At 40.1% G+C, this 14,962-nt stretch overlaps 3 protein-coding genes across 7 annotated transcripts; 2 read left to right on the forward strand and 1 right to left on the reverse strand.

The window, feature by feature from the left end:
* Window positions 1-1,039: 1,039 nt before the first annotated feature.
* On the forward strand, window positions 1,040-1,944 carry LOC143360021 (nuclear protein 1). Its single transcript, XM_076798539.1, has 2 exons — window positions 1,040-1,360; window positions 1,831-1,944. The coding sequence occupies exon 1, from the start codon at window positions 1,148-1,150 to the stop codon at window positions 1,355-1,357; it is 210 nt and encodes a 69-aa protein (XP_076654654.1). The 5' UTR covers window positions 1,040-1,147; the 3' UTR covers window positions 1,358-1,360; window positions 1,831-1,944.
* A 317-nt stretch (window positions 1,945-2,261) lies between these two features.
* Window positions 2,262-14,669, reverse strand: Mu2 (mutator 2). 5 transcript variants are annotated; one of them, XM_076798505.1, is made up of 8 exons: window positions 14,249-14,669; window positions 13,994-14,092; window positions 8,999-9,091; window positions 8,501-8,683; window positions 7,056-8,417; window positions 3,950-6,848; window positions 3,542-3,853; window positions 2,262-3,397 (listed from the first exon to the last, which is right to left on the reverse strand). In XM_076798505.1, exons 1-8 carry the CDS (start codon window positions 14,351-14,353, stop codon window positions 3,186-3,188), a joined length of 5,265 nt encoding a protein of 1,754 aa, XP_076654620.1. In that variant the 5' UTR covers window positions 14,354-14,669; the 3' UTR covers window positions 2,262-3,185. The 5 variants fall into 5 exon arrangements, with proteins under 5 accessions (XP_076654620.1, XP_076654619.1, XP_076654618.1 ...); XM_076798504.1 differs by having other exon boundaries at window positions 3,950-5,126; window positions 5,211-8,417; XM_076798503.1 differs by having other exon boundaries at window positions 3,950-8,417.
* Jhe (juvenile hormone esterase) lies at window positions 10,477-13,907 on the forward strand. The gene is made up of 8 exons (XM_076798516.1): window positions 10,477-10,773; window positions 11,660-11,960; window positions 12,150-12,347; window positions 12,425-12,603; window positions 12,671-12,836; window positions 12,928-13,263; window positions 13,337-13,463; window positions 13,614-13,907. The coding sequence occupies exons 1-8, from the start codon at window positions 10,579-10,581 to the stop codon at window positions 13,816-13,818; spliced, it is 1,707 nt and encodes a 568-aa protein (XP_076654631.1). The 5' UTR covers window positions 10,477-10,578; the 3' UTR covers window positions 13,819-13,907.
* Window positions 14,670-14,962: the final 293 nt, after the last annotated feature.

Below are 14,962 nucleotides of genomic sequence, written 5' to 3' on the forward strand. Positions count from 1 at the left end.
TAAACATTTCTGCAGGCTTGCGGACGATATGTGCAACTGCACACGTACATATATTTTCACGTGGGATGACTAATTAAAATCTGCGCGACGTCTTCGACAATTGAAGCATGTCGATATCGTCGATTGATACTAGATAACCTGAAATTTCATCATTTCAATTACGCCTTGAGCGCCTGTGTACAATGTTTACATTTGCGACGCAATACAGGGAACACGTTCGATAACGTTCTTCTGTCAGTCGCGTGGATATTCTGTCTCGTTTATCCACGCGTTTTGACGGGAGTGATAATAGTGAACCGTTCCTCGTTTTCACGATGATAACGGCACTTCCAGAAGCCGATGTAACTTCTGCGCACGCGCGCCACATCGGCTGTTCTGTTTGCAGCGAAACAAACCAAGCAGACAACATTCGAAATTTGATATACGGCTGCGAACCGTTGCCGCGCAATTGAGTTTGAATAATTCCAACATTGTTCTTGCCAGGAATATAGAGCATCCAACAAGGTTAAAAAATATTCATGGAGATTACGACTGCGCACATACGCGTATGACGCTTATCGGCCTGCGTGCAGTTCAAACTGCACGTTTCGGATGTTTGCGTATGCGCTTTTAGAAAACAGCAACGATTGACCTCAAGTATTTGATCGATTATACCGAATTGCGCAACAGTTTGCAGATGAGGCGAAAAGCGTGGATTGCACGATGCTATTTGCGTGTCCATTTTTTTCGAAATCGAGGGTATAGGTTACGAACCGTTCTGCCGTGATTGCTGATGTTTTTGTTGGCCCTTGTTCCACCGCGCATGTCAATTTCCACGACATTCTGCGCACTGGGTTTTTCGATTAAATTTCAATTGTTGCAACTCTGGACAACTGTTAAACTCGTGTTTAACGCTTCGATCAGATCGAGTTCAGTCGATTTATATTGCAAAAGAGATCGAAAACTTAACGGTTGAGACGACGTTCGGCATTGTGCATTCGAAATTATATACACTTGCGCGCACGCGCGGCGCCATTTCAAGGAACGTATATAAGGAGTCGCGGAGGGCCGCTTCGCGACAGTATTGAACAACAAGTGCGACTTCGAACGCGATTTTTCGGCAGTGTTAACGCTGTTTTTGAGCATATTTTTTACAGAGCCGAGAGCTATGTCTTACACTTTCGTTGACGATTACGAGCACTTCATCTACGATTACGACAAGCATATATTCACGGGCCATAGCGGTAAACAACGGAGTAAACGCGAAGCCTTGACACACACGAACCATTTCGACCCGAGCGGCCATTCCAGAAAGATCGTCACCAAATTGATGAACTCGGAGCACAATAAACGGCATGCTGGAAAAACCAAGGCATAAATTGTAAGCAACCAATTTATTCTATACGATCGCGTTCAAATTTCGAACTATCCAGACAATTGTTGCGCCGTTTGTGTTATCGATTCGAATGCAGCCGGGAAGGATCGCAACCTTGGCCGGATTAAATTGCGTATTCGCGTCGGATGTTTTGCCTGCATTCAAGCAACAATTCGTAGCGTACAGATACTCGCGAAGGTCGATGTCGATTAAAAATTGAGTTTAAATCGAGGCGAACGATAGCATTGTTCCGGATTGTTATGACTTTTGCGATAGCGGGTCGTTCTCGTTACGGCTCCTTTGTTTTTGTTTCAGTACTGCGCAACCATTTTAAAGGTGACTCATTTCTTACGTGAACACTTGTTGGCTTTTGTTTGTATTATGCGATAGACGCTCGACAGGAGATAATGATAATTTTTCCAAAAAGAAACTAAAATTGCTCTGTTGTATTATTTTTTTTTCTCGTTTTGTTTCAGGTCTTTGGTGTTTGCTCCTTCTTACTTTCTACAAAAAGTATTAGTTTGTCCACTACTACTACAGACTGGAACTCCTTGGATATCTCATACGCGCATATATACTGCAGTCCCCACGATGCAGGAAGAATAGAGAGGGAACATAACTCCTTGGATATATATACATATACAACATTATACTTGGATCCAACCATTCGAACCATCGTGCTTTACATTGTTTGGCAGATTTTCTGTGTAGGAGCGATGCTATGCTCCATTGGTTTTTGCCATATACAACATTATATTAAACAGAATATCTTAATTTCCTTTTACTCTCAGCAATGCATTTAGTCGCTGATCGCAGATTCTTACTTAGGATAAGATAATTAGTACTTAGTATACCTATAGGCAACATCTTTATCATTGCTATTTTTCATCTTAATATTATACGCATATTGTAGTGTAATCATCTCCGAAGTTAGACTACTCCCGCGACAGGGTCACCTGAATCGGTAATTCTCATGACGTGATAGGGTGTTGAGTAATGTTTGTATTGGATTCATGCACATTATAAACATTGTAGGTATTGAGCATCCTCTTAAAAAGTATTTCATTTAATGGGTATTATCATAAAAATTGCTCAATTTAGGAGGTAGTCATTTCTGTAACTGTAGCTTGAACTTTTTTGGAAGAAGAGATCTGAGGTACATTGATCTTCCTAATTGTTCTCCATTCAAGGATTGTACCATTTGGGCAACAGCAAACGGGATAGACCGACGTTGAGATTGTCTACGTACCTTGGATCTTTTTTTTTTTTAAACCAGGCTACACAAAAATACTTCGTCTAATACGAACTGTTAGAAGAACGCATTTGTTATTGAAAATCATACAGATAAATTTTTGTTAACTTTGTAAGACCCTTTTTTTTTATTTCGCGTTCACTGGAAAGTTGAAAGCATTAGGGATGACCAAGATATATGTACCTATATAAAATTGAAAATAAATTTAGTAAAATAATAAATATCGTTGTATCAATATGTAATACCTTATCCAATCATTCGATTATTAAATGCAGTATTAAATTTATTTTTATACATTGATTAATCTTCCTGAAATGTTCATGATTATACGTAGAGTTACATGTTGACAATTTCATTGAATCAAAATAACTCGTATATTTTTTAAAAAATATTACTGAAGTATTTTTAATACTTTTATAACAAATTAAATGTACAAAAATATTGATGTTTACATATTTTCAATTCCATTACGGGATTGATCCAACCGTGAATAATTACTTACAAATTCATTCGTTTAAATTTAATAAAATTATGTACAATAATCTCTTGTGTAACACGTATTTAGCCTAAGAGGTAACACTACGTTAATTTGTACTTGACGAAATCGAGCTCTTGTCTTAAAATACCAGTTAGTATAAACTCTGTCGACTGGATAGTGACCGTTTTTGGAGCTTTCGCAAGAAACTTTTTCGCATTTGCCATATCTTCCTCGCGAGAAATGATAATAGCGTTTTGTGGCCATGATGGCGGTGGTCGAACTAATGGTTTGCCGCCGCACGCACTAATTATACCTGTAAAAATTATTGATTAATGTTACAAACACATTGCGAAATCTGAAAAGAATAATCGGCTAACACTTTGACTGCCACATCAATTGATGGTGCTGGTTTGGCAGTCAACGTGTTAAGTGAAGTCAATTTTGTTTTCTAACATACTTTTCAATTCCGGAATTGGCGGTGGGGCAACGTTAGGCGTTAAAACAATGGTGTATCCATCTAATAATTTTTGTTCTTTGGCCTTTTCTAAACTTCCCCTAAGCCTAAAGCCGAATTTAGCTTCTGCAGCAGGGTCCTTTAATATATAGTTGTCCAAGTCTGCAAAATGTCCTGCTGTTTCGCTTTCGGCTAACCAGCTCACAGAAACTATTGGTGTCGCTTGTGCCAGTGCGCATAGAAACTTGACAGTCCTTCGAACCTTGTCTGTCACCAACACTGTACATTTCGTTGGATCTTCAACTTGAGACGATCCTACGAGTAGACATAAAATTATAGCGCAAATAGAAATACAATTAACTTTTCTTAAGTTAAACCATAATTTGTGTTCATAGATGAAGAAACACGTACCCAGTTTTGTTAATAGCTTGCTGTAATCTTTGGTTATACCAGTAAATAAAATCCTATGTTTTGTTTTATATGGAGACGACGTTACGAATGAGTTATTCATAGACCTTCTTGACCTAGTCGGCGTTAGTATAGCCGACATATCTATACTGCTGTTTATTTCTGAAGACGTTCTTTCTTCTACAGTAACTTCGCTTTCCTTATCTTCGACCTCCTCCTTTTGCACATTTTTTTTCCTTCCTCTTTTATTAGATGGATTTTCTTTACTCGCAGCGTTATTAACAAAACTTGACGATTGCCTGACGTTTCTCCTTCCCCTCGTAGTTGATTCGTTCGCTGCGGTGTTATCAACATTTGTGGTGTTTTTAGAAACCCTAGCGCGCTTCGCCTTTGTTGTGGGCATCTCAAAGCAGGAGTTACCCGACTCGTAAACCTCGGAAGAAGTGTTTTCTATCATCTGCTCACTGGTATTAGCCCTTGGGCGTCCACGTTTCCTGGCGCCTCTTCCTGTAGCTCCTTTCGCACTTTCATTCGTCTCCTCCTGTTTTTCCCCATCTGTCACATTGACATTTTGCTCCTTGACCCACGAGTTCATAATCATCTCTACTTCCTGCGACTCTTCTCCTATTTGCAAACTGGCATCCTCCACGTTGCGTTTCCTTGCTGCTCTAGTAGTTCTACTTCCTCTGGTCAGTTGTACTTTTTCCTCTACAGTTGTCCTTTGATCAGTCTCTGCTTTAGATGAATTGCTTGTGGCACTGTTGACGCTAGAACCATTCTCGTTCGCTGATCCCGTAGGTGTGAGAGGGGACAGTGACCGTGTCGGAGTATCGCAAGACAATCTCGTGATCTTTATCCTCAACTGTTTGCTCGTGCAGCTTTCTTGAATGCTGCTAACTGACTGTTGTGAGCTGTTCGAGTTCAATACCGACGAATCTCTTCTCGTTATATAGTCCAGAATATTCGCAGAATTGCTCCTAGTAGCGACAACACCTCTGGTATTTTTTCTACCTTTGGTAGCCACTAATGCTTTCTCAATGACATCCTCTTTACGCCTTTTCGCATCGTTGCTATCGGTTATATCTGTCGAGCTGAGGGACCTCTTAACGGGCCGCGATGCCTTCACAGTAGTTTTCCTCATAGGTTCAGCCTTGGCTGCAATCAGATTCTCTTTGGCAACCTGAAAAACAGACGAACTATCAACATTCTCCTTGCTAGAGCCACGAGTCCTTCTGTTATCCCGAATAGAAGGACTGCGTCTTACTTCTTCGTACGGAGGGTTTGGTTTTGTTTGCAACGATCCACTCTCTTTAGATTTACGGGAAGACATTCTGTTCGTTGGTTTAATTTCGTTCACTATGTCCTCGTCGCTTTCGCATACTGTCACCGGTACTCTACTTATGTCGAAATTGTCAAAAGTGCTTGAGAATGCTGTGGACCTTGGTCTGCCAACCTTGGGAGGTTCGTTGTTCGTGCGTGCAACCGATTTTCGCGTTGATTTCTTTGACAATACTTTCTTCCTGGATTCAGTCTTCTTCCCAACGGACTTGGATCTCATGCTCCTAGTAGTCAATCTAAACTCTGTCGATGTCGACGAAGTCGGGCTCGCTGGATTCGACAGCGTCCCTGAGATTCGAACTTCCGGCAAGCCTGCCATAATGTCTTCGTCAGAATCCAGTGTAATGGCACGTCCGGATTGTTCTGTGTCAACCGATGTGATAGATACTTCGTCGCCTCTGTCTAACTCTTCTGCAACATTCTTGTTACCCTTTGCTAATTTTGCAATCTTTACAACGGGCTCAGGCATCTTCAACTCCTCAGCTGTATTAGCTCTTGAAAGTCGCGTCGACGGCGAATTTTTTGGCGTAGATCTTAATACAGCAGCGGAAATATTGTTCTCGTCGTTTATTGTTTTATTCGTCGACTTCTTTTCAAGTTCCGTGTCAACCTTGTCTTCGCTGATAGCGGCAAACTCTTCGGAATCCACAAGAACATTGCGTTTCCTTGTCGTGGTGAGATTTGAGAAATAATTTTGGGAGTCATCGTTAGTTGTAGCTTTCTTCAATCTCGATCTGCGTGGCTTCTTGCTTTGTAGTAAAGGTGATATCTCTACCCTCTTTTCTACACTGCTCCCGGGTAACTCTTTATCAACGTCAACCTCAGCTGGCTCTTCTTTGTTTTGCGGAGATTCTAGCATATTTGTGAGAACTTGGGTAGAAATTTGTGGCACGTCATCCTCGATGTCCTCATTAACGTCTTCAAACATCTCATTCAGATTTCTCTCCAAAGTATCATCCAGATTCACTCTATTCAACCTCCTCGATTTATTTTTGTTCTCAGCTGACGCAGCCTTCTTCTTTTCCTCGACATCGCTGAGCAACTGAGTAGGCGCCATTTCATATTCAATGTCTTCCATACCGAATGCCTCTACCAGACGTGGATTGAATCGTTCAGAGCCATTGGTCGATGGTTTGTTATAAATGGAAACTTTTTCCCCAATAATTTGTGTTGGTGTGTTATAGTCCGTTTCGTCTTCATCTTTGTCTTCACTGCGCGTAGTGTTACCTTTTGCTGCTGCAGTAACATTTCTAGAAACCTCACTGGTTGGTAGAATTTGCGTTGGCATCAAGTCATCCTCATCCTTATTCGTGTCTTCCTCCGCCACATTGCGTTTAGGTTCATTCACTTCAATCAATTGCGTTGGTGTATCAAAATTTACAATACCCTTCTCTGTTACATTTATAAGGTGGTTCGTATCCATCACTTGCGTCGGTGTATCGAAGTCTACGCTACCTTTATTCACTACGTCTTCAGGTTTGCTCACTTCGATCACCTGTGTTGGGCTGTCGAAATTTGCGCTACCTTTCTCTACTACGTCTTCAGGTTTGCTCACTTCGATCACCTGTGTTGGGCTGTCGAAATTTGCGCAACCTTTCTCTATTATATCTCCAGGTTTCCTCACTTCGACCACCTGCGTTGGCGCATCAAAATCTACGCTACTCTTCACTATTATATCTCCAGGTTTCCTCACTTCGACCACCTGCGTTGGCGCATCAAAATCTACGCTACTCTTCACTATTATATCTCCAGGTTTCCTCACTTCGACCACCTGCGTTGGCGCATCAAAATCTACGCTATCTGTACTGACATCGCCCTGTCCATTCGAAGAATCCTTAAGGTTCATCTGTTGCGTAGCTGCTTCAAATAAATCATCCGAGTCCCGGCTCGACCCAGCATCATTCTTCGTCTCTTTACTCTCGTTCTGTCGGACCTCCAAGAGTAAAGACGCAGATCGTTTTTCCTTCGCAGCCATCGCAGCGAAATGTCCTTCTTCATCAGTATTAGAGTCTTCGCTATCGGACTGGCTCTTCGACAAACCTCTCTCCTGACTGCTGTCCTGACTAGCGATACGCGAGTACCTTTGAAACACGCCCTCTTGATCGGTATCATCATCGGAATCATCTTCTGTTAGAGGAGCTTTAAACGTGTAATCAGATCGTTTCATCATGTCTTCGAGAACATTTTCATTGTTATTGTTAGCCTGTGTCGCCGCGTCGAATATATTCTCCTCGTCGCTGCTTTTCTCAGTCGTCTCGTTGTTGTTCGCAGAGGACTTCAACGGGCTGACTGACTTCGATCCCGACTCGCCCGCTGGATCATCATCGATAATCAAGTTCTCCAACAAATTCTGAGAACCGAGGAGGTTAACGCTTCTGTCAAGTTCCGAGCTCTCGTCGTCGAAATTCGTCGCTATCGACAACTCTAGGCAGTCCTGCGAACCTCTCTGACCGTTCTCCAACTGTTGAGAATTGCCGGAGTCTTTATCCTTCGCGGCTACAGCTTCTCCAGGCTGGTTAACCTCATTGGTACACGATTTCTCCTCTTTAGTGTCACTCTTTCCTACCTCCATAGAAGCATCTGCCTTTAAATCTGCCTCTTCCGTTTGTCCCTTCTCAACAGCATTTGCTCCGTCATCGCTCTCGGCTGAAGCGCTTTGCACTGCTGTCTTTTTCGGCGTGTCCAAATCATGAATATCTACATCGTGTTGCGTTTCTACATCGTGAATGTCTGTTACAATGCGCGGAATGTCCATATCCTCCTCGTGTTGCGTCTCCATGTCATGGATGTCGGTCTGATCGCGAGATTGCTTGGCAGCAAGGAAACTGTCCAAGCAGATCTTTTGAGTTTCAACGTCGTGGATGTCGTCAGACAAATCGTTCTGAAGTTCTAATGATTTCTGCGTCTCCATATCATGAATACTGACCCTCCGTTCACCCGAGTTCTCTTTTCCCAGTGCTGAGGAGACTCTGGAGTCGTTCATACTGTCCTCCATGGAAGAGTCCGGAAGGTAACTCTTGCGGTTGCTGGTAGAGCTTCTCGCTGGTACCGATGGTCGTCGGAATACGGAGTCTCCTTTCTCTGCTTGGGTCCCTGGGATCATAGAGATGTCCTCCGACGTCGATGAATAGTTCTGAGCAGGATTACGTAATACAATTAAAGAACTGCTCCAAAGTTTATTATTTTTTAATTCGACTGATTTCAGATGATGGTTACCATTGACGTATCCGGCGTTCCTGGGATGATCGTTTGCTGAGTCTTCAGGCGACTGGGCGCAGGGGTTTCTGGGATCAAGGACTCGTCCATTGCACCGAGCTCCGAGTAGACGGCCCGCACCATGCCGAATTCGACGACGCTTCCTCCTTTTAGCTCGTAGTATCGACCGGACCTTAAAACTGACTGCAATGAAAATTATTTTGTTATTATAATTTTAGTAATTTTATACAGTCGGGGGTAAAATTAAGTGGACAACCTTATCAAATTGGACCAAACGACTAGAGTTTTTTACTAGATCAGACCAATGTTCAGACGAACATTGCCGGTATTTTAACAAACGTATTTTTATTAATTATTTCTGGTAACTTGATAAATACAAATTTATTTCCCCCATCCACCATTGCATTATATAGAAAATACAACACAAATTTTCAATAAAGCCTTCACCATGATATGCTTTATATAATTTATACTTAAGTGTAAATAACATTTTGTTACATTGTTGAGTTTCGTTTTGTTCGAAGAATTCAAGTCGCAAATCCATGTTTCGCCGCTGGTCGCTTCGATTTCTGCGTGCTTCTTGGACACCGTCTGCAAAAGAAATCGATTAACTCATTATTGTTACATCACGATTTCTGGTACTTTAACTTGCATTTAAATGTTAATTTTTTAATTCTTCAGACAAAGTTTCTGTATTATCGTGTCCTGAACTTTTTCGCTCCATTCAGTTAATGTTGTTAATTTCGAAATGAGCGGATAAATGACTATTATTGACGTGCAGATAATTCTACGTTTGACTTTTTGCGCTTGTGATTTTTAATCTTCGTATCTGCAACTTTTCAATTGATATCAATGTTTATGGAAAGTTTCAGTGCAACGGTCGCTACCTTGCTATTAAACTGAAAATCCTTATGCATTTATGACACACAATGAATATTCACAGTGTACAACTAACTAATTAATAGCATTTTCATTGTATTCTCATTGCGAGCAATTTTTTAATTCATCAAGATCTGCAGTTGAGTATACGTAATATGTCTCATTTGAAATTGCTAGTCAGTGTTCGCCAACCATAGGTCAGCGGCACGACACGCACGTGAGATGCAATTACTTTTGCGTGTAGTTCCACAATCAAACAAAATGCCGCGAACATAAGAAACTGCAAAAACATGAAGGCCGTTGAAGTCGAGATAAATTTATCTCTGTCGATCATTGACGCATAAATCTTATTCTATCTGAAGGAGAGTAAAAAATGTTTCGACAACAAGCTATTTTTAGGTGTGAATAAATATTGATTAAGTAAAAACAGAATCTTATGAAGAGTTAACAGAAAGATTATGAATCACAAAACATGTTATGCTCTCTTGAATTATTGTGAAAATTATGGAGCGCCGAATTTTACTGCCTCCACCGATATTAATCGCTTAGGGGATGTAACATTAAATACTCTTTCGTCGATCTCTCGGAACAGGCAATTCAAAATGTGCTGGATGAACACAACTTATCTCTCAGCTTCGAGTAATAATCAGTTCGATACCTGAATCAAACTCCACTCTGGCAATGTACTCTGCTTGAAAAGTAAGTATAATTAATATAGACACAGCAATTGCCACCCTCACAATAATTGGGCCCCTTACCCTACGACTTTGACCATTTTCTCTGGAATACCGACCAATTTTCCCAAAATTTATTTTCACATCTTCTCAAAAACATCCAAGTCTGATGTCTAAAAAGTTATCGTCTTTTTAAGAGCGACCGAACATTAACGGGCTCCACTGTAGGTAATTTGCTAATCCGAGTATAATAAACGCAGAGAAAATCTAACAAAAGTGCAGTCAAGATTGTCGTCTGGATTGCTCGACGTCACACGCTCGACATTACAATGATGATTGCCATTGAAAACAGGGGTGGGGAGTGACACGCTGATCTTGTACGTGAGGCTGTGTGTTTCAAGACCGAATGAACTGCGTTTGTTTGTCGCCGTACTTATCTAAGTCGACATTAGTGTCGCGCGAGCATCGAAAAAGTACGCAATAAATAAAGCGGACCGGTCCGGGACTGCTTCACTTTGGCCCAAGATGACGAGAGCGTGGCTTCTGGTGGTCCTCCTCGGCTGTTTCACCTTCGGATGGTCTTTGGAGACCGCGCCGAAAGTTAAGACACCCCTGGGTGGCATCAAGGGCTACTATAAACTGTCCGCCAATGGAAGACAGTACGCTGCCTACGAGGGAATCCCTTACGCTTTGCCACCGATCGGGAAACTTCGATTCAAAGTAAGCCGATCAATTATTAACCGCTTCAATATTTAAACACCGACCACGCGACAGTCTAGACATCGTTTAAACAATTCTATACTTCGTCTAACGACAGTTACCTAACTGTTTCTCAACCTTCCAACCGGGGACACCAAGTCCAATAGTTTGCAATAGTCTATTCAAATTAGAAGATCAACGATTGAGAACTGCTCGGTAAATTGCTCAGACAGCAATTTCATTCGTAAACCAACAAGTATGTAATCCTAAATAATCTGATAATTTTTTTAGAATTATTGTGTAAAATAATATTTCGCAGTTCCGTTTTGATATTTGCACAAATGTTCGGAATTATTAATTATTAATTCTAAATTAATATTAGTGTCTAATATCTATTAGAATTATTGATTCTAAACAACTGTGCTGTGTCTCTAATCCCCATTAATAAATTTCTTTAAACTTTAAACACGTTTTCCTCAAAAGTTTTCCACTTCTGCCATAGGAATTCTATTTAGGGACACGTAAATCCCGGAAGAAGAAGGTTCAGTTTAGAAGGTTTACCATGTTTGCCCTGAATACCAGCGACTAATGATTATCACATTGTGTTATCATTGTATTATGCAATGGACTAAACTCTGGAGAATGAAGTCTCTCGAAGAATTTCTCTTAACGGCCACAAACACATGAATAAAATGATGGCTAAAAATATAAAATGATGTTAAAAAAATTTCCAATTCCAGAAGAAAGACGACCATATTAAATTGATATGCAATTTGTGATTTTCTCGAAATTCTTGTTTTTAAAATCAATCTGCACGATCATTAAAAAAAAAGCTTGTGCATTTTTTAAAAAATTCTTCAATAAAGATTTATAGGAAAAACTTATTGACTATCCAACGTTTTTTCAGCCCCCTCATCGAATGCCCCCATGGATAGGCGAAATTTCGGCAACCAAATTCAGCTCCCCATGCTTGCAATACACTCAAATGCCTGACGCCTCCAACGAGAGGGTAATAGGCAGCGAAGACTGTCTGTATCTAAACGTCTATGTGCCAGAGCATGACAAAGCCGTCACGAAACCCATGCCAGTCCTCTTTTGGATTCATGGTGGAGGCTTCACGTTTGGTAGTGGAATGGACATGGGTGCTAAATTCCTCATGGACCAGGATGTAATATTTGTTACGTTCAATTACCGTCTGGGAATACTAGGTACTTAAATATACTAATCACTAGACTGCGGATCTTTTTTACATTCCTTTTATCTTTCTAGTATTTGATTTTTAAGCCTGCTCATTTTTAATACAAATGCATAAAATCCGCAGTCTAATAATCACAATATATTTGACCTTCAACAATTTTGAATTAAATCCTCTAATAGACAGAAACTTTTCCTTATAGGTTTCCTCAGTACGGAAGATGAAATAGTTCCTGGCAATATGGGACTGAAGGATCAGAGCATGGCTCTGAGATGGGTTTCAGAGAATATCGAATGGTTTGGTGGTGATCCAAAGAAGCTGACCTTGGTGGGCTTAAGCGCTGGCGGTGCAAGTGTCCACTATCAATATTTATCGCCTATGAGTGCTGGCCTCTTCCAAGGTGAATCATCAAATCGACAGCTAAATAGACAGAAAGAACTTTTTCTGAGGCTCAAAAAATACTTTGCTTTTTTACAGCCGGTATTTCCGTTAGCGGTACATCTTTCAGCTGTTGGACACAGACTGAAAACGCCTTAGAGAAAGCCCAGAAAGTTGCTGCCCTCATGGGTTGCCCTACAGCTAACAAGAGGGAGATGATACGTTGCTTGAGATTCCGTCCATCTCAGTCTCTGGTTGCATCTACTCAAGAGTTCATGGTGAGTGTTCTCTATTATGCATGGGCGTTCATTGCTAATTATTTTAAACGTATTTGTTTGAGTCTAGAAATTTTATTACAACCCGTTCACGCCGTTTGGACCAGTTGTTGAAAAAGCTGGAGATGAACCATTCATTGATCGCCCTCCCATCGAAATTATAAATAGCGGAGACGTGCAAGATGTTCCTTGGCTCACTAGTGTGACCAGCGAAGAGGGATTGTTCCCGGTTGCAGGTAAATATAAATTCCAAGAAATGTTACAAGTTACTTGCTAGTGTATCTGCACGTCAAGCTTGGACTTTTTTTCAACTAAGTGGGTTTACAGAATTCATCGCCATACCGGAAAGTCTGAAAGCATTGGATGATAACTGGGATCTTCTTGCTCCTTATTTCCTGGATTATAATTACACTGTGCCTAAGGAGAAGCACGTTGAAGTTGCCAGGCTGATCAAACAACACTATTTTGGAACAAAGAAGATAGACGAGACAACAACAAAACCCTTAGTACAAATGGCTGGAGACAGATTCTTCGTTGTTGACAGCGAGAAAGCTGCTAGAATGCAGGCTAGTGTTAATAAAGAACCTGTGTGGTATTATTATTATTCTTACAGAGGTGCAACAAGCTTGAGTGACATTATGAGTGGAACTCACAACAACTATGGTATGTTATTTGTATAAAGATAACAATATTGTTGAAAGATAGAACTTAAATGTATTGAATCATCTGTGTGTAGGTGTTAGTCATGCAGATGATGCGTATGTGGTTGTTGACACTAAATACATTGACTCCACCACAACACCACGTGACCTCAAGATGCAACAACTTATGGTGGATTTATGGGTATCGTTTGCAAATAACAGGCAAGTCTATGTAATAAATTGTATCATAGTGATGGGTAGACAGCAGATCTGTATGCAAAATAAAAATTTTCTTTCTTAATATTTTCAATAGGCTCAAAATAATATAACAGTATTTTTAAATTCTTCTAATGTTTTTTTTCTGTGATATAGAGTTCCTAACATGGGTGGAGTAAAGTGGCCTAGATTGAATCCTAATGAGAAATCACTTGAATATTTGCACATTGCTGGACCAGACAAAATTTCCATGGACAGTGCTGCTAACTTTGGACGGAAAGACTTTTGGAATTCTATCGACTTCAATGAAAACAAATTAGGAGATACTCAGAGTAGACAAACTCAAAGGGAAGAATTATAAAAATCTTGTATGTTCTGACAAAAATGTTACTGTTACTATAAATGAGCTGAAAAATTACAGAAGTATAATAAATCATGGAGTATAATAAATTTTGGAGTGACACTGCTTTATATCCTGTCCCATATTTATTATGATAATAATAGCCTAATGAAAAGATAAAAATTGAAAAACTTACTTGATCATTTATTATAATATTGCACTCTGGATGTCTACCAATTTGGGTAACTCCCTGTTTGATTGGATAGGTGATAGAACCGATCCTCAATGTTCCAACCTAAAATATTTTATATACATAAATCACAATAGTCGTATAAATAATAGAAAATGAATTTATCAAAACGATTTGATCTCAATGAAATAATATTGATAGATACCGAAAAGAATACAACAAATATAAGAAACGAAACAGTTGTGTTTAAAGTATTATTACCTGGCTTTCCTTCTGTTTGGCATCATGTAGCAGAGAATGAGACAGTTGCTGTGTCGGCATGAAAGAATCATCTTCGTACACTTGTGTTGGCAAAATATCCATCATGAATCCAATTTAATGAAATGACGCAATTTATACGTGGCTTGTATGTTTACATAAACTTATGTTTACGTTCAGAAATTAAGTCCGCACAAAGTAACCTCATTTGACAAATAATCTTCAGAAATATTACAATTATACGTTACAGGAAAACAAGGAATTCAATAAACAATGAGCACGGACACACACTTATACGACGAAATGATAACACATGATTTATGGCAACAATGAGATACGGCAACAATTATAAATAAGACGTCACACAAAGAACGCAGCAGTAACACACCATTTCCCGCCGCATGGTTTTGGCAACATCAACGGGTGTCAACGTTCGGCAAAGAAATTCCCTATATCGCACGCGTTAGAAAGTTCATCATCCTGCATCATCGAACGTTTGAAATTTGAATTTCTCCGAAATTATCGCACCAAAAGAATTATGGTATGTATTCATTTGATAACGAACTTAGTATTTATTTTACTGTTATAAAATCGACTTGGCACCAGGGAAGGCAAAACAAGGTGGGGGATCTAGGGAAATGAAAGAGTCACTTATGTTCAACGACATTTGAAATGTGGCCAGCAATAAATAAATTTTGACCGTTCTTCTTAACGGAT

The sequence above is a fragment of the Halictus rubicundus genome, chromosome 12, assembly GCF_050948215.1.
Source record: "Halictus rubicundus isolate RS-2024b chromosome 12, iyHalRubi1_principal, whole genome shotgun sequence".
Classification (NCBI taxonomy): Eukaryota; Metazoa; Arthropoda; class Insecta; order Hymenoptera; family Halictidae; genus Halictus; species Halictus rubicundus.

What these genes read in the sequence shown, in the direction of transcription:
- LOC143360021 (XM_076798539.1), top strand. Translation starts at nt 1,148, where the DNA reads ATGTCTTACACTTTCGTTGACGATTACGAGCACTTCATCTACGATTAC.
- Jhe (XM_076798516.1), top strand. Translation starts at nt 10,579, where the DNA reads ATGACGAGAGCGTGGCTTCTGGTGGTCCTCCTCGGCTGTTTCACCTTC. An exon ending in GAGTGCTGGCCTCTTCCAAG is followed by an intron (nt 12,348 to 12,424) that starts GTGAATCATCAA and finishes GCTTTTTTACAG; the next exon opens with CCGGTATTTCCGTTAGCGGT. An exon ending in GGGATTGTTCCCGGTTGCAG is followed by an intron (nt 12,837 to 12,927) that starts GTAAATATAAAT and finishes GTGGGTTTACAG; the next exon opens with AATTCATCGCCATACCGGAA.
- Mu2 (XM_076798503.1), bottom strand. Translation starts at nt 14,353, where the DNA reads ATGATGGATATTTTGCCAACACAAGTGTACGAAGATGATTCTTTCATG. An exon ending in CCAAACAGAAGGAAAGCCAG is followed by an intron (nt 14,093 to 14,248) that starts GTAATAATACTT and finishes AAAATATTTTAG; the next exon opens with GTTGGAACATTGAGGATCGG. An exon ending in ACAAAACGAAACTCAACAAT is followed by an intron (nt 8,684 to 8,998) that starts GTAACAAAATGT and finishes TTTTCATTGCAG; the next exon opens with TCAGTTTTAAGGTCCGGTCG.